Source organism: Euleptes europaea, chromosome 3 (genome assembly GCF_029931775.1).
Source record: "Euleptes europaea isolate rEulEur1 chromosome 3, rEulEur1.hap1, whole genome shotgun sequence".
NCBI classification, from domain to species: Eukaryota; Metazoa; Chordata; class Lepidosauria; order Squamata; family Sphaerodactylidae; genus Euleptes; species Euleptes europaea.
Window position 1 is genome coordinate 116,516,441 of NC_079314.1, and position 18,700 is coordinate 116,535,140.

The window sequence follows — 18,700 nt, forward strand, 5'->3', positions numbered from 1 at the left end:
AACGGATTTGTTTGCTCTTTACAGTATAATCATTCGGCTTTTACAAGTAGACACGTCACCAGAAAACATCGGCTCATTGTTTCTTCTTTAGCAGGATGTGAATATAAAACCACTGACTGGATATAAGAGAACAGCTTCGTTAAAGGATAGGCGGGCGCACGCTGCCATGAAAAAACTTACTCCTAAGGTTCCTTGCATTAGAGAGTTTTTTTCAAATGTGGTTCCTGTCCTATCTGCCCCTTAGCATGTGAAGTTGAACAATTCGTATGGCAGAAACCTAAGTTCAAAATATTGTTAAGGGGTTTTTTGCAGTTGTAACCCCCAGGAGCCCCGTGGCGCAGAGTGGTAAGCTGCAGTACGGCAGTCCAAGCTCTGCTCACGACCTGAGTTCGATCCCGACGGAAGTTGGTTTCAGGTAGCCGGCTCAAGGTTGACTCAGCCTTCCATCCTTCCAAGGTCAATAAAATGAGTACCCAGCTTGCTGGGGGTAAAGGGAAGATGACTGGGGAAGGCACTGGCAAACCACCCCATAAACGAAGTCTGCCTAGTAAATGTCGGGATGTGACGTCACCCCATGGGTCAGGAATGACCCGGTGCTTGCACAGGGGACCTTTACCTTACCTACTTTCAATGGTTAATTTTTTTTTAAGCTGCGAGTTCTGGAATAACGCTGGGAAGCTGGGCCAGTAGAAGAGCATTTACAGTGGATTACTAAAGCCTCCCGAATCACCAAAGAGGCAAAGTCCAGCAATATAAGACTCCTTTGTAGCCAACTAAAAATACATTGTCAGTGGATTTGTCCAGTTTTATGTATAAGCAATACTTCTTTCACCTGAACTAATACTAGTAGTCATATAAGCCCCTTATTGCCATGTGCGGGCCCTTTTTTATTTTTGGTGGGGGCTTAATCTTCAAGGATTTAGCTTCTTTTCCACATACCTCAGGGCACCAACTGATAAAGCTCTAACTCTCCGTTTTTCCAGGACACCAGCAGAGCAGCCTTGCAAAAAATGAAAATCACTCAAGAGATTTAAAAGGGGGGGCGGAATTTATTTTTCGAAATCCTGACTCGCAGCAACGAGGTGGACTTTCCCCCTCCCTTTAAAATAAAGGGGGGAGGGGGCAGCTTATCTCTGTTGAGATCAGTTTAAATTTTAATTCTATCTAGGGGACTCTTTCATGCAGTCTGGCTTTAAAGTTTATCTTTTGACAGGGACTTTTCACCAAGGTAATGGCAAGCTTTGTCAATGTAATCTGCCCTAGCTTATATTGCTTTCCCTAAAATGCAATATATTTTAGGACTATAAAGAATGGACTTTTAATAGGGTTACGCTGCCGCATTACAGTTTTAATGTGCCACTGAATTCGAAAAACTAGACGGAGAAAATAAAAGCTAAACAAAGAACTAGTGATATAATTGGAGAAGAGCAATCACTTGATATTTGAGTGGATTTGTTTTAACAGCATAATCATTGTTTGGTCACAAGTTACATTTTAGGGTACAACCCCCATTAAAATTGGAATATTAAGTACCCGCTAACCTGTGGAGTTACCTGTGATGTGTGTGGTTACATTCTGCAAAAAATATAGCCACCTCCAAATATTTATATATACACGTTCAAGCTCCCCTCTAGGTTGACATAATAACCTCTGACCAGTCTGGGTATTAAAAAGATTTAATGCAGCGAGGGGGTCCTATGCCAAAATTTATAATGTTTATTTTTTAAAAACAGGTACTGGGTGAAATTGTGTGTGTGTGTGTGTGTGTGTGTGTGTGTGTGATTGCCGTCAAGTCGCTTCCGAATCATGGCAAAATAGTACAGGAGAAATAAAGAGAAATATTTTTTTAAAGGTTAAAAAAATACAACCATACATCTACCAAAATGTTCACAACATCTCTCGCATCACCTGTTTTTCTCATCAGCTTCCCAACCTCCTATTGGAGAGGCAAAATTTAATACCTATTAAGAGCCCCGTTGCGCAGAGTGGTAAGCTGCAGAACTGCAGTCAAAAGCTCTGCTCATGACCTGAGTTCGATCCTGACGGAAGTCGGTTTCAGGTATGCGGCTCAAGGTTGACTCAGCCTTCCATCCTTCCCAGGTCGGTAAAATGAGTGCCCAGCTTGCTGGGGGTAAAGTGTAGGCCACTGGGGAAGGCAATGGCAAACCACCCTGTAAATATAGTCTGCCTAGTAAACGTCGGGATGCGACATCACCCTGTGGATCAGGAATGACCCAGTGCTTGCACAAGGGACTACCTTTACCTTTAAAGTATTTATACTCCACCCTTGCCTTGTGGCTCAGAGCAGCTTACAATTCCAATTCACAACCACACATAACGCAATAAAGCCCTATTATTGTCCCCCCGCTCCAGAAAACACCTGCAGCACAGTCATCTAGTCCAGCCACCGGGTTTGATTCCCTGCTCCTCCACATGAAGAGCTGACTCTAATCTGGAGAACAGGATTGGTTTCCCCACTCCTACATGTGAAGCCTGCTGGGTGACCTTGGGCCAATCACAGTTCTCTCTGAGCTCTCTCAGCCCCACCTACCTCACAAGGTATCTATTGTGGGGAGGGTAAGAGAAGGCGATCATAAGCCCCTTTGAGACTTCTTAAAGTAGAGAAAAATGGGGTATAAAACCAACTCTTCTTCTTCTGCAGTAGGGCAAGGACGTAGAAAAGTCCCTTGCGGTTACAGAAATCGAACTTTGGATCTAACCTGACACCTCAATTTTATGAAATTCGTTAGATGCCTTCTATTTTTAATGTGCCTACATTTTATTGTCTTTAAATACCAACAATATTTTATGTAGTTACCTATTTATGGCAAATGTAAGCTGCCTTTACACTTAAAAGAAAATCCTGACAGCGGCTTTACAAAAAAATTAAAGACAGCCAGTGTGGTGTAATGGTTACAAGGGAAACCCATGTTCGAATCCCCACTTGGAAACTTGTTGGGTGACCTTGGGCCAGTTGCACTCTCTCAGCATAACCTACCAAGCAGGGTTGTTGTGAGGATCAAATGGAGGAGAGGAGAATGATGTAAGCCGCTTTGGGTCCCCATTGGGGATGAAAGGGAGGATATAAATAAGCAAATATAATGTAACAGCACTAAAAAGGTTTTTAAAAAGAGCAGCAGCATAAAATCCAATTAAAACGAATATTTGTGGTAACAAAAGATTTTGACTAACTGCTGCTAAAATCATTTTAACTATTTAAATGTTTCAATACTTTTTAATTTGTGAGTGTGTCAGTGTGGGCATGTGTGCACCTGATGACAGAAACTTCGACTCGTGAAAGCTTATACCCCGAAAATCTTGTTGGACCCAAAGACGCTCCTGGATGCGAATCTTGCTCCTCTATTACAGACCAACACACCTTACCCTCTGAAATGGCATTTACACAGTTGCGCTGAGTCTTTCTACTGAAGTTTAACTTCCTGCTGGTTTTACGGCTCTTAGTATTGTTCGTACTAATCACTGCTCCCTGTTACTGACATGAGATTCCATTTGTTTTTACAGTTCCTATCTGTAGGCTGCTCTGAGAAATGCTTGGAATAGAAAGAGGGAATAGCAAAGAAAAATCATTTAGATAAATAAAAATAATGATGACTTTTGATTTTTGTTTTTTGCATGATTCAATAGGGTGGTGGGGGGGGGAAAGATGACCAAGAAGGCCCCTCCCTCCTCAACAGCCGATGCCCACAACTCACTTTTTCGTGCTTGTGCTTCTCTTTCTCCTTCTCCTTCTTCTCCTTTTCCTTCTCCTTCTTCTCCTTTTCCTTCTCCTTCTTCTCCTTTTCCTTCTCCCGCTCCTTCTTCTTCTTCTTCTCCTTTTTGTCTTTCTTCTTCTCTTTCGGCTTCTCTTTTTCCTCAAACAGTTTTTCAGGAAGCATCGACGAGAGGGGGGGAAGCATGGAGGGGAGCTTCAGGGCAGCCGGGGTGCTGAACAAGGGCAACGGAAAATCTTTGGACGGCAGGAGGAGCGGAGCCGAAGATGCTTTCATCTTGTCTTTGTTTTTGTCTTTGCCTTTCTCTTTCTTCTCTTTATCCTTCTTGTTCTTCTCCTTATCTTTCTTCTTATCTTTATGCTTCTCCCGCTCTTTTTTGGTCCCACCCTCTTTTAGCTTCACTTTCGTTTCATCGTCAAAGTCCTTAATTTTAAATTTGTAGGGATCCAGATCTTCATCTCGCATCAGATCCTTCCAGGAACACTTGCCTTCTTTGCCGCCTTCCTTGTCTTTCTCTTTGTTCTTCTCTTTGTTCTTCTCTTTGTTCTTCTCCTTCTGCTTCTCCTTCTTTTTTATTTTTGTTTTCATCTCTTTCTTCAGCTTCTTTTTCACTTCTCCCGACGAAGCCAGCTTAGTTTTCTCCTCGTAAACCTTCAGCAGGGGCTCGGGAGTTGGGGGAGAAGCAGAAGGAGACGAGAAATAAGAGAAGTTGGCCGGCAAATTAGCAGGAGCTCCCATGTTCGCCTTCCGAATGACCTCGTTGATCGAGTGATCCATTGTCCACGAAATGTCTGAGCTTGAAGTTCCACCAGAGGGAGGAACTGGGGTGCCTCCTGCCTTATTTAAACTACTGTTGGCCAAAACAGAAACTTTAGGTGTTGTAGTCTCGGACACAGAAAGTCTTTTCGGGCTGGTAAAAATATCCCCCTCTGATTCCGATCCCGAAGAAAACTCAAATGGATCAGGATCCCGTTCGGCACATGCACGGGCAATTACAGCGTCAATGGAATCATCAATTGTCTTGTCGACCACGGCCACTTTCTTTGTTGGATTTTCACTGTTTGGTTTCCCAGGGTCGACTGGGGCTGGCCCTTGTTTTACCTGGACATTCTCCTTCCCTATCTTTTCACTTAATGTTGCTAAAGGGGTCCTACTTGGCGCCTCTTGTTTAATTGCCACCGGAGGAACGTGAGCTGGAACCTTTGGACTCTTAGGGCTTCTGGGGCTCTTGGACCGGCCTGGTGACTTCTTCTCTTTGGATCCACTCTTTGGCGAGCGAAGGGGGCTTCCCATTACTGCTGGGGATGGAGAAACTTTGGGCGTTTTAGTTTTCTGACCCGGAGAGCTTGTTTTCCCCTTTGCTTTAGGCACAAATGCTTTTGGCTCCAGTGGTTTGGGAACCGGCAACTGGGATTTTGAAATGGGAGCCAATACAGGTGGTTCTGGAGAGAGAGGAACCAGATCAGCATTGTCCTGGACGCAAACTGGGGAGAGCATTGGCGGTATCTTCTGGGCATTTATTGAACTAAGAGGCTCACGGGGCTCCAGAGTCCCATCTTCGACTTTGATGCTGGCTAGTCTTGGCCGCTTCATGGCGGGCATCTCCTCAGATTCAGGACTCTCTAGCGGTCTCTTGCTTAGGTAATTTTCATCATTGACAGCCTCGTCTTCTTCCATCTCGCCGTCCTCTTCCAAAGGTACCTGCATGGCTTCTGCTGACGTTCCTCCATCGGTTGGTTCCTGCTCTTCCTCTTCCTCTGTTGTAAGAAACAAGAACAAAAGAAGTGTCACTGGAGGTCTTTTAAGAAAATGATTTTATGAGAAACAAATTCACATGCACCAATTAACAATTACAAATTTACCAATTACAAATAAAGAGTAGTAACAACAACAACAACAACAACACGATGACAACGACAAAGAAGAAGAAGAGGAAGAGGAAGAAGAAGAGGAAGAAGAAGAAGAGTTGGTTTTTATATGCCAACTTTCTCTACTACCTAAGGGAGACTCAGACCAGCTTACAATCTCCTTCCCTTCCCCTCCTGAGAGAGCTCTAACAGAGCTGTGACTTGCCCAAGGTCACCCAGCTGGCTTCGTGTGTGTGTGTGTGTGTGTGTGTGTGCGTGTGTGTTAAGTGCCGTCAAGTCGCTTCCGACTCATGGCGACCCTATGAATGAATGTCCTCCAAAATGTCCTATATTTGACAGCCCTGCTCAGATCCTGCAAATTGAAGGCCGTGGCTTCCTTTATTGAGTCAATCCATCTCTTGTTTGGTCTTCCTCTTTTCCTAGCATGACTGTCTTTTCCAGTGACTCTTGTTGTCTTCGTGTGTAGGAGTGGGGAAACAAATCCAGTTCACCAGATTAGCCTCCTCCGCTCATGTGGAGGAGTGGGGAATCGAACCTGGTTCTCCAGATCAGAGTCCACCACTCCAAACCACCGCTCTTAACCACTACACCATGCTGGCTCTTAACTAAGCAACTTAACTAAGTATCACCCAAATTATTCTATTTCTTTATATTTGTGTGAGGGAAGGTTTCTGCTTAATATTTATTTTCTAAACCCATAAACCTGTAAGCTACCTTACACTGACCATTGATCCATCAAGGTCAGTACTGACTACTCAGACCGGCAGTGCTACTCCAGGGTCTCAGGCAGAAGTCTTTCATATCACCTACTACCTGACTCTTTTAACAAGATATCAGGGATTGAACCTGGGACCTTCTGCGTGCAAGCAGAGGCTCTACCACTGAACCAAAGAACCTCCCTTAACACATGTAGCTACCTTATACTGAATCAGACCATTGGTCCATCAAGGTCAGTATTGTCTACTCTGACTGGCAGCAGCTCTCCAAGGTCTCAGGCAGAGGTCTTTCACATCATCTACAGCCTCGTCCTTTTAGCTGAAGAAGCCGGGGATTGAACCTGAGACCTCCTGCTGCCAAGTAGATGCTCTCCCACTGAGCCACGTCCCCTCAGTGCCTGGGCACTTCAGAGTGGCATCACCGTTATTCATCTCCCAAGTCAAATGAAGCCAAACAGAATTAGGGAGGGATGCATCCCACAACCTAAAGTTCATATTCCTTTCACCTGCCTATTCATTAAGGGCAAAAACCACAATTAAGACACTAGGCATGATGGAAACGGTTTAGTTTTTCATCTAATGAACACATGAATCTGCCTTACACTGAATCAGACCCTTGGTTCATTGAGGTCAGTACTATCTACTCAGGCTGGAAGCGGCTCTCCAGTGTCTCGGCCAATGACCTTTCTCATCACCTACTGCTTGGTCTTTTTGACTGGAGGTTCCAGAGATTGAACCAGGGACTTTCTGCATGCCAAGCAGATGTTCTATCACTGAGCCACAGCCCTTCCACTAATGCCGGCCCCCCAAATTGCAAACGTGTCCTTTTATTCGTGCCCTGGAATTGAGTGGGTTTGCTTTCCTTCTTTTTGAACATACACTTAGCTGCATAATTCCATAAAGAAACAAAAAGCGAAACAAGTTTCTGGCTCCAGTATGGCTGGATAAGCTTTATGTTCATCCATCATCTCAACAGTGGCGTCTTCTCTCATTACCTGCGCCTTCCAAAAGGAGCAGAACTTGGATGCTTTGAGATGAACCAAAGGCATGGCTCCTTCGTATGCCAATTCATGCCAAGGAGATGAAATGTGGGCTCCTCCCACATGTCCTAAATCTTCCGACATTAAATGAGTGATAAAGGAAGGGGGGCATGCTCCTTGGGGGACCCAAGCATGGTGTGGTGGTTAAGAGCGGTGGTTTGGAGCAGTTGACTCTGATCTGGAGAACCGGGTTCGATTCCCCAGTCCTCCACATGAGTGGTGGACGCTAATCTGGTGAACTGGATTCGTTTACCCGCTCCTACACATGAAGCCAGCTGGGTGACCTTAGGGTACTCGCACTCTCTCAGCCCCACCTACCTCACAGGGTGTCTGTTGTGGGGAGGGGAAGGGGAGGTGATTGTAAGCTGGTTTGATTCTTCCTTAAATGGCAGAGAAAGTTGGAATGTAAAAACCAACTCCTCTTCCTCCTCCCATGCCTCTAAGGCTATGTCACAGGGCAATTTAATCTGCCTTCTTTCACAAGAGATGCCTTGGAGCTTTGTAATGTCTGTCTGATCTGGATGGCCCAGTTCTAGCCTAATCTTGTCAGATCTCAGAAGCTAAGTAGGGTCTGTCCCGGTTATTAATTGGATAGGAGACCACCAAGGAATGCCAAGGTTGTTCTGCAGAGGAGGGCAATGGCAAACCACCTTTGTAAGTCTTTTGCCCTGAAAACCCTACCGGGTTGCCATAAGTCGGCTGCGACTTGACAACACTTTACACACACACACACACACACACACACACACACACACACACACACACTGTCTGTGTGCCCTGACCTGGATGGCCCAGGCCATCCCAATCTCAGCAGATCTTGGAAACTAAGCAGGGTTGACCCTGGTTAGTAATTGGATGGGAGACCACCAAGGAATTCCAGGGTCACTGTGTAGAGGCAAGCAATGGCAAACCATCCTCTAATCATCTCTTGACTGGAAAACCCCTTGAAGGGTCACAGTAAGACAGCTTTGACTTGAGAGTATACAATTTTGTTACTTCACCAAACATAAGAACATTACAACATAAGAACATAAGAAAAGCTATGCTGGATCAGATCAAGGCCCATCAAGTCCAGCAGTCTGTTTACACAGTGGCCAACCAGGTGCCTCTAGGAAGCCCACAAACAAGACGACTGCAGCAGCACCATCCTGCCTGTGTTCCACCGCACCCAAGATAATAGGCCTGCTCCTCTGATCTTGGAGAGAATAGGTATGTATCATGACTAGTATACATTTTGACTAGTAGCCATGAATACCTCTCTCCTCCATGAATATGTCCATTCCCCTCTTAAAGCCCTCCAAGCTGGCAGCCATCACCCCATCCTGGGGCAGGGAGTTCCACAATTTAACTATGCATTGTGTGAAGAAATACTTTCTTTTGAATCTCTCACCCTCCAGCTTCAGCAGATGACCCTGTTCTAGTATTATGAGAGGGAGAAAAGCTTCTCCCTGTCCACTCTCTCCATACCATGCATGATTTTATAGACCTCTATCATGTCTCCCCTTAACTGCCTTCTTTCCAAGCTAAACAGCCCTTAAGTGTTTTTACCGCTCTTCATAGGGCAGTTGCTCTAGCCCACTGGATCATTTTCGTTGCTCTCTTCTGCACCTTCTCAACAAAACAAAGTAAAAACCATAACAAAGTAAAACAAAATTCTGAAACGGCGCAAAGTCTTCCTTTATTCCGAATCCAATTTAAAGAAACTCATTTGGAAGCCTTTCCCCCCTCCCAGGCCTTTGGAAGGGGATGTTTTCTTTCTACTCAAATGTGTCAGTGCCCCTGATTTAGGAGAGTCGAGTCAAGAGCTCTGGGCTGGAGCGTGAATTGTGCCAGCATCGCAAATTAAGTAAAACTAGCTAACAAGTCCGGCTTTTGCCAAGGCCCAGAGGATTTGCAGCAGCCGGGCCAGAGTGGAGACTTATGCCCGGGGATAAAGCATCAGCCTGCCGTGCAAAACGGGAAAGTGTTAGGGAGTTCAGTTTTGCTCGGCTGGACATGCACAGTTCTGACACTCTCTCTCTCTCAAAAAGAAAGGAAGGAAAGAAGAGCGAACGAGCAACAGCAAATTGCTGTCGATTCAGCTGGCACCTGCTAGAAATAGGCAGAGCGGCCTGTTTGCATAACTGCAAACTCCCCTGTGGGGAGGGACCGTGGCTCAGTGGTAGAGTGTCTGCTTGACATGAAGGTCCCAGGTTCAATCCCCAGCATCTCCAGTTAAAGGGACCAGGCAAGTAGGTGATGTGAAAGACCTCTGCCTGAGACCCTGGAGAGCCGCTGCTGGTCTGAGTAGACAATACTGATTTGATGGACCAAGGCTATGATTCAGTAGAAGGCAGCTTCATGTATTCATGCAGGTTCCACACATCAGGTTCAATTGCTATCGGATATATTATGGGAATGAAATCTACTCTTGTGCTTCTTAGTGGTGTGAATTCTAAGACAAACTGATGGCTCAGCCTTCCTTTTTTCTTTCTTTTTTGGCCATCAAGTCGCAGCTGACTTCTGGTGACTCCCATAGGGTTTTCAAGGCAAGTGACATTCAAGAAGAAGAAGAGCTAGTTTTTAAATGCCGACTTTCTCCACCACTAAAGGAAGAATTAAACCAGCTTACAATCACCTTCCCCTCCCCACAACAGACACCTTGTGAGGTAGGTGAGGCTGAGAGAGCTCTAAGAGAACTGTGATTAGCCCAAGGTCACCCAGCTGGCTTCATGTGGAGGAGTCGGGGAACCAACCTGGTTCTCCAGACTAGAGTCCGCCGCTCATGTGGAAGAACGGGGAATCAAACCTGGTTTTCCAGATCAGAGTCCACCACTCCAAACCACTGCTCTTAACCACTATACTTCGCTAGCTCTCTCTTATCTCAGAGGTGGGGTTGCCGTTGCCTGACTCTGCGTAGCAACCCGTGGCTTCGTTGGTAGTCTCCCACCCAACTTCTAACCAGGACTGACCCGGCTTAGCTTCCAAGGTCTGATGAAATCAGGCTAGCCTGGGCTGTCCAGGCCAGGGTCTTCCTTCCTTACAGTTAAATTAAAGGCAAGCTCTCCCCCCCACCCAAAAAAAATATTTTTTTCCAAGCTTCTTAACACACATACTCCTGGACGCTGAAGCAGCATAAACTTACAGTGTTGAGGAAATACAAACAAAACCTTCAGCACATGGAAGATTAGCATTGGAATGGAATGAAGCTGGGCCTTGACATTTCTCTTCTCCTGCTAGCATAAGACGTTGCTCCAAACTGGGTAACGTTCCTGGCTCAGCCAGTAGAAGGCAGACTTGCCCCAAATTCCAGAAAGGCTGGGTTGAGTGAACATAGAATCATAGAATCATAGAGTTGGAAGGGACCACCAGGGTAATCTAGTCCAACCCCCTGCATGATGCAGGAAATTCAAAACTATCTCCCCCACACACACCCAATGACCCCTACTCCATGCCCAGAAGATGGCCAAGGTGCCCTCCCTCTCACGATCTGCCTAAGGTCATAGAATCAGCACTGCTGACAGATGGCCATCTAGCCTCTTCTTAAAAACCTCCAGGGAAGGAGAGCTTACCACCTCCTGAGGAAGCCTGTTCCCCTGAGGAACCGCTCTGACTGTTAGAAAATTCTTCCTAATGTCTAGACGGAAACTCTTTTAATTTCAACCCGTTGGTTCTGGTCCGACCTGCTGGGGCAACAGAAAAGGACTCGGCACCATCCTCTCTATGACAGCCCCTCAAGTACTTGAAGATGGTTATCATATCCCCTCTCAGTCTTCTCCTCTTCAGGCTAAACATACCCAGCTCCTTCAACCTTTCCTCATAGGACTTGGTCTCCGGACCCCTCACCATCTTTGTTGCCCTCCTCTGGACACGTTCCAGCCTGTCTACATCCTTCTTCAACTGCGGTGCCCAAAACTGAACACAGTACTCTAGGTGAGGTCTAACCAGAGCAGAGTAAAGCGCTACCATAATTTCGTGTGATCTGGACACTATACTTCTGTCGATACAGCCCAAGATTGCATTTGCCTTTTTAGCTACCGCCTCACACTGCTTTATGACACTCCTCCTCCTCCAATGGCCAAGGGACTGGCCGCGTGGTTCGGCAGTAGAAAAGCTAGATTCGAGTCCAGCAGCACCTTAGATGCCAAGAAGATTTGCGGGGTATGAGCTTTTGAGAGTCAGAGCTCCCTTTGTCAGATACAAGGGAACTCCTTAAATAATTCTAACAACTTAGTGCTACCCCCAGTGTGTTTCCCCACAAAGTTCCTTTTTTTAATCCGGAAACCTGCACTGCAAAGAGAAGGAATCTTCTTCTTGTCATTACAAGGGGGGGGGAGGGGAGATGCACAGACTCAAAAAGGGCCTGACAAACAAAACGGCCAAGCTGAGCAGGTTTTACAGGCTGCTTGCAACAGGCTACGCTCCTGACTCTCCTGCTTTACCTGCACCCTCTGCAATAAATCAGACCTCTTTGACCACACAGCTCCCTCAAGTATATGCACTATATTCCTTGTTTAGACATATTTCATTTTATTCCCCCTCCCCGTTAAAAAAATGAAATTATTAGCAAAGACAAGGTAATTAGGCAATGACAACTCGCGCGCCGCGGCCAATCAATAACAGAAGTATATTAGCCAGGCTGACAGTCGTGTGACGCTGACGGCTTACAAATGGCTCGCGGCTGACCTAAGGAAACGCTGCAGTTTCCCTAACATCACGCACTAGAAAGAGAGAGAGAGAGAGAGCGCGCACCCTAAAATGCTATATAAGCAAGCTAACCTGAAATGACACCTAGTATTATAAATGGCCTAATCTATATGTTAATATGGTTGTATCACATAACTGCAGCAAGACGAAGATAACAATATGACTTTGGGGTTTCTATGGCTACCATCCTGGGTGAACGTGCCAGAAAGCGCCTCGTTGCTGACACCACACAAGCTTTCCGAGGGCTTCTCTTTGGTTATTTATGATATGATTTACGACAACGACAACATCTCCCATTTTCTCCCCTCGTCAGATACAATAAATTGCCATCGTTAATCACCGCTCTCGGTCTGGACCCGATTACAATAGTATAATAGGGGCACCGCTATGGTAATAGCGTGCATTAAGGTGAGATTTCTCTCACGCCCGCTCGTTCTCGATAAAAAGAAATATGAATCCGGAGATCGTCCGAGACAATGTCACTATCTGGAGTATTTCAATAATCTCCTTTTCGAGTGCTTCTGGCTCGGGATTTCTGAGCCATCTCAGATCCTCCGCCGATTGGCTGAGAAAAGGGTCGTGTTTGACGATGTAAAGATTGGAAATCTAGGCCTTTAACAGCGCTCAAAACGCGTTGTCGGTGGAGGGTGTGCTGTCTGACAGAGGATGTTTAAGATCATTTTCTCGTGGAGAGAAGTGGACGGTCAGCTTTTCCACTCTGCTTAACAACACAATTTCGGGAGAGCGGGCAGAGCTTTTCATGAGAGAATGATGGGTCTTATTTAAAAACAAGTCACTCGTTTTTAAATGTATCCATGTTCCAGTTCCAAATGGAAAAAGGCAATCAAGTTCGCCTAGCCTGGCCTTACCCTTTCCTCTGTGCTACCGGTTTTATTGTATGCAAGGAAAGACCACGAAGATGGGGGGGAGGAAGAGGAGGAGGAGGAGAAGAAGAGGAAGAAGAGTTGTTGGTTTATATGCCGACTTTCTGTACCACTTGAGGAAAAATCAAACAGGCTTACAATCACCTTCCCTTCCCCCCGCCACAACAGACACCCTGTGAGGTAGGTGGGGCTGAGAGAATGTGACTAGCCCAAGGTCACCCAGCTGGCTTCATGTGGAGGAGTGGGGAAACAAATCCAGTTCACCAGATTAGCCTCTGCTGCTCATGTGGAGGAGTGGGGAATTGAAGCGGGTTCTCCAGATTAGACTCCAGTTTCAAACCAACGCTCTTAACCACTACACCATGCTGGAAAGGTAAGGGGCAGACCGCAATGTGACTCAACAGGGAAGAGTGGGGGACAAACCAGCCCCAAATGGCCAAACACCATGAATGTTGACAGCACGGACAGGCAAGGGCGCACACAGGTAATGGGGTGCAGAATCAGGTGCAGAAATGAAACATCGTGCAACCTGAGAAACCTTATTGGGAACTCAGACCTGGCCTACACACGGACGTGGCTAAACCTGAATCTAGCCTGAACCGCTTCAGACTCAGTAGGGGATCTCATGACTGTGTGCTCCTTCACTAAAAAGAAGACTATCGCACGTAGGGGATCAACATGGAGTTGGTTTTCCAAGTACACCATCAAAAAACGTTAAAAGAAAACAGAAAAAAAGAGAGAAGGCATCTTATATTTGCCCAGAAGTTACAGTTATGTCCAGTATACACACACACACACACACACACACACACACACTGGACATAACTGTAACTTTTATGTAAATGTAAGATGACCCCCCTTTTTTCTTTCTCTATATAATCTTTTAAGTGGGGCTGTCTTACATTCAGGGTCACCTTTTTTTTAAGGTTAATACAGTAGAATTAAACCCCATCCCATCATTCCAGCCAGTGTGGTATAGTGGTTAAGAGCGGTGGTTTGGAGTGGTGGACTCTGATCTGGAGAACCGGGTTTGATTCCCCACTCCTCTACATAAGCGGCGGAGGCTAATCTGGTGAACTGGGTTGGTTTCCCCACTCTTACATGTGAAGCCTGCTGGGTGACCTTGGGCTAGACACGCTCTCTCAGCTCCACCTACCTCACTGGGTGTCTGTTGTGGGGAGGGGAAGGGAAGGTGACTGTGAGCTGGTTTGAAAGTTGGCATATAAAGGAACTCCTACGGGTACGCCTGGATAGCCCAATCAAAGATGTATGCTCTCAGTGAAAATTAGACTATAGATTTATATTAGTAATAGAAGAGTAGCCATGCTAGATCAGTCAAGCTGTCTGTTCCAAATAGGCCTAACTGATGCCCCCAGAAGACCTACAAGCAGGGTACAGAGGCCAAAGCCATCCTCTGTTATTGCCCCCCATGGAGAGGTTTATTGCCCACGGAAACCTCCACTAGTTGGTGTGGCTAACAGCAGCTGAAGGGTCTCTCATCAATGAAGTTATAAGAACATAAGGAAAGCCCTGCTGGTTTAGACCAAGTCCCATCAAGTCCAGCAGTCTGTTCACACAGTGGCCAACCAGGTGCCTCAAGGAAGCCCACAAGCAAGATGACTGCAGCAGCATTGTCCTGCCTGTGTTCCACAGCACCTAATATAAGAGGCATGCTCATAAGAATATAAGAAAATCTCTTCTGGATCAGAGTAAGGTCCATCAAGTCCAGCAGTCTGTTCATACAGTGGGCAACCAGGTGCCTCTAGGAAGCCCACAAGCAAGATGACTGCAGCAGGACCATCCTGCCTGTGTTCCACAGCACCTAATATATTCGACATGCCCTCTGATCCTGGAGAGAATAGGTATGCATCATGACTAGTATCCAGTTTAGCTAGTAGCCATGAATACCCCTCTCCTCCTCTTAAAGCCTTCCAAGATATTCCTGGAGCTTCTCATAACCCGTTTTTGATTCCACCATGCTGAGTAATTTGGTGTCATCCACAAACCTGGCCGTTTCCCTATTCATTTTCGAGGGGCAAACTACACAATGGGTTTTTTAACGAGCGGGGTCCTGAAACCGACTGTCATCCCCCAAAGCCACGCAGCAGTTACAGGGAACATTGTTTTTAAAGCCTGTGCTGTACACCGCATTGGTCAGGCCGCACCTGGAGTACTGTGTGTCGTTCTGGAGGCCTCGGTTCAAAAAGGATGTGGACAGAATGGAGCGGGTACAGAGGAGAGCCATGAGGATGATCAGGGGCCTGGAGACCAAGCCCTAAGAGGAAAGGCTGAGGGGCTTGGGAATGTTCCGTCTGGAGGAGGTTGAGGGGGAGCACATAATTGCTCTCTTTAAGCATTTGAAAGGCTGTCACTTAGAGGAGGGCAGGGAACTGTTCCTGTTGGCAGCAGAGGATGGGACCCGCAATAATGGGTTTAAACTGTGAGCAGAAAGGTACCGGCTGGATAGTAGGGAAAGATTTTTTACAGTAAGAGTTGTTTGACAGTGGAATCAGCTCCCTAGGGAGGTGGTGAGCTCCCCCTCACTGGCAGTCTTTAAGTAGAGGCCAGACAAGCACTTGTCAGGGATGCTCTAGGCTGATCCTGCATTGAGCAGGGGGTTGGACTAAATGGCCTGTATGGCCCCTTCCAACTCTATGATTCTATGACCCATTTTGACTCAGGATAACGGCATGGGTGGGGGGAAAGAGGGTCTCCTGCCTTCCTCTCTGCTTGCCACTTCCTGAGCTGAAACGGGCCTGCCAGGGGAAGGGGAGGTTAGTCCCCCCATTCTGAAGCCAAACATGCACAGAATACTCCACGCAGCTCCAAAATTATGCAGTTGCTGAGCGTCTGCCGGGAAAGCTAGTCGACTTGTCAAAAAAGAAAAGAAAAGAAGTATCAAGTGCTTTGGCCCGGATTCTTGATCCTTTAAGAGCAAATTAAACAGAACTGGTACCAATATCCTGTGAAACTCTGCTCCTTGCTTGCCTCCATTGCAAGAAGGGTCCAAGAAGCTCTCTGCTTCTTGTAGTTTAACTGGTTTCTAATCCACAAAGCGACCTGCCTCTTATCCCATGGTTGCTAAATTACTTGGGAGCCGTTTCTTCTTGCCCCGTTTCTTCACCCTTGGCAGGTCCAAAAGCACCGATGCGGATCGATGATTTCAAGCAATTCAGACTCGTGACCGCCAGCCGGCTTGGCAAAACCATCTATTGCTAATATGCATATTTCAATTACAGCGCAGATCCGGAAAGTAGCGAACTCTGTAGGTGCCGGGGTTACCATACAGAAATCAAACAAGGCCATTTCAAATCTAAGGGAAGTCAAAGATATAAAATTGGTAGGGGGTGGGTGGAAGAAGAAGAGTTGGTTTTTATATGCCGACGTCCTCTGCCACTTAAGGGAGAATCAAACTGGCTTATAATCACCTTCCCTTCCCCTCCCCACAACAGACACCCTGTGAGGTAGGTGGGGTTGAGAGAGCTCTAACAGAGCTGTAACTTGCCCAAGGTCACCCAGCTGGCTTCGTGTGGAAGAGTGGGGAAACAAATCCAGTTCACCAGATTAGCCTCCGCCGCTCATGTGGAGGAGTGGGGAATCAAACCCGGTTCTCCAGATCAGACTCCACCGCTCCAAACCACCATTCTTTACCACTACACCACGCTGGCTCTCAAGGAGAGTCAACAAGCAAAAATATATAGAGATTTGGATATGGGAGCACTTTCCATATTTGAAATGGGTGGGAAAGAATGGTTTAAGAGAGCAATAAAGCTGCTGATATCATACTGCCCTTGTACAAATCTATGGTGAGACCACACATGGAATACTGTGTACAGTTCTGGTCACCACACCTAAAAAGGGATATTGCAGAGCTGGAGAAGGCGCAGAAAAGAGCATCCAAAATGATCAGGGGACTAGAGCAGCTGCCCTATGAGGAGCAATTAAAACGCTTAGAGCTGTTTAGCTTGGAAAGAAGGCGGTTAAAGGGAGACATGACAGAGGTCTATAAAATTATGCATGGTGTGGAGAGAGTGGCCAGGGAGAGGCTTTTCTCTCTCACTCATAATACTAGAACGCGGGGGCATCTGCTGAAGCTGGAGGGTGAGAGATTCAAAACAGACAAAAGGAAGTATTTCTTCACACAGCGCATAGTTAAATTGTGGAACTCCCTGCCCCAGGATGTGCTGATGGCTGCCAACTTGGAAGGCTTGAAGAGGGGAGTGGACATGTTCATGGAGGAGAGAGCTATCCATGGCTACTAGTCCTAACGGATACTAGTCATGATGCATACCTATTCTCTCAAAGTTCAGAGGAGCATGCCTAATATATTAGGTAATGTGGAACGCAGGCAGGATGCTGCTGCTGCTGCAGTCATCTTATTTTGTGGCTTCCTAGAGGCACCTGGTTGGCCACTGTGTGAAGAGACTGCTGGACTTGATTGGCCTTGGTCTGATCCAGCATGGCTTTTCTTATGTTCTTATTTCAATATTCCTGCACACTTCCACAGGTAGTGGTACCATGTTCATTTCACACCCTTGTTGCACAATTCCCTCAAAAACCAATCCAGACAGTGAGAGCAGCTGTGTGAAAACCTGGAGGGACAGATGTTAAAAACCGTGCAGCACACCCCTGCTAAGTGTTTCTACAAATTGGCAGAAAAGGACAAATTGCTTATGTGCATGTACAGGTTGCTCTGCCCCCACTAAAACAAACCGATAACCCCCCTTACAAAAAAAAAAAGACTCTTATCAATACAGGTGCTTTGCTTCTAGCACATTGCATCAGGGGAAAGTATTCATAGCTCAATTAGCCAAATATCTCCTGGCACAGTATAGACAGGATCTAGGCTGGGAAGGAACCACAATGACGCCACTAATAAAGGCAGCCCTGCCAATGCAGCTATCAAATTATGTTGGCTCCAACCTTAATAGATCCCTAAAACTGGAAAGCCTAGTTCGCTGATGAATACTAGAATCACAGAATCACAGAAGATAATGGGAAACCAGTGTGGTGTAGTGGTTAAGAGTGGCAGACTCTAATCTGGAGGACCAGGTTCGATTCCCCACTCCTCCACGTGAAGCCTGCTGGGAGGTTCTCTCTGAACTCTCTCAGCCTGCGCGGAGGCAGGAAACGGCAAACCACCTCCAAACGTCTCTTGCCTTGAAAACCACATGGGGTTGCCATGTCAGCTGAGACTTGACGGCAAAATCACATCTTAGCTCAACCAAATTCAAGATTCAGCTTACGAGGAAGTTGTAAGGATTATATTGTATTGTATTATATTATATAGTATTGTATTATATTGAAAATTGGGAGTTCTGTGGAATTGCTGAGCATTATTAGCAATTTTTTTTGGGGGGGGGGAATTCCCACTCTTGATCACAATCACTCTGCTGAGTAAGTGGGGAAAATGTCAAAGAAGAAAAATACATTATAAACACTTGGGGTGGTGGCAGAGAGGGGCACTCATTTTCTCATTTATCTCATGCATTGTCCCCCCACCCTTCCATTGAGGAGCTCAGAGCAGCGTGGCTCTCCCTACCCTGTTTTATCCTTACAACCACCCTGCGAGGTAGGTTAGGCTGAGAGTGTGTGACTGGCCCAAGGTCACCCAACAAACGTGTGTGGACATTCAGACCCCCTGCCCAGGTATTCAAGCATGGTCTTAAGAAGGTTTATCATCGGGGGGGGGGGGAGATCACCCTACCCTGGTTTTATTGCTCGGCAAGATCTTGGGGACCCAGCGTGGTGTAGTGGTTAAGAGAGGTGGTTTGG

General features: G+C 46.4%; 1 protein-coding gene across 1 annotated transcript in view; it reads right to left on the reverse strand.

Moving 5' to 3' along the window:
• The window catches only part of TAF3 (TATA-box binding protein associated factor 3), a 150,833-nt gene that overhangs the window by 38,743 nt on the left and 93,390 nt on the right, over positions 1-18,700 (reverse strand). The window contains exons 3-4 of the mRNA XM_056847706.1: positions 3,694-5,488; positions 2,406-2,421 (exon numbers count right to left, since the gene is read on the reverse strand). Of these exons, the coding sequence (XP_056703684.1) occupies positions 2,406-2,421; positions 3,694-5,488 (1,811 nt within the window). The remainder of the gene's footprint in view (positions 1-2,405; positions 2,422-3,693; positions 5,489-18,700) is intronic.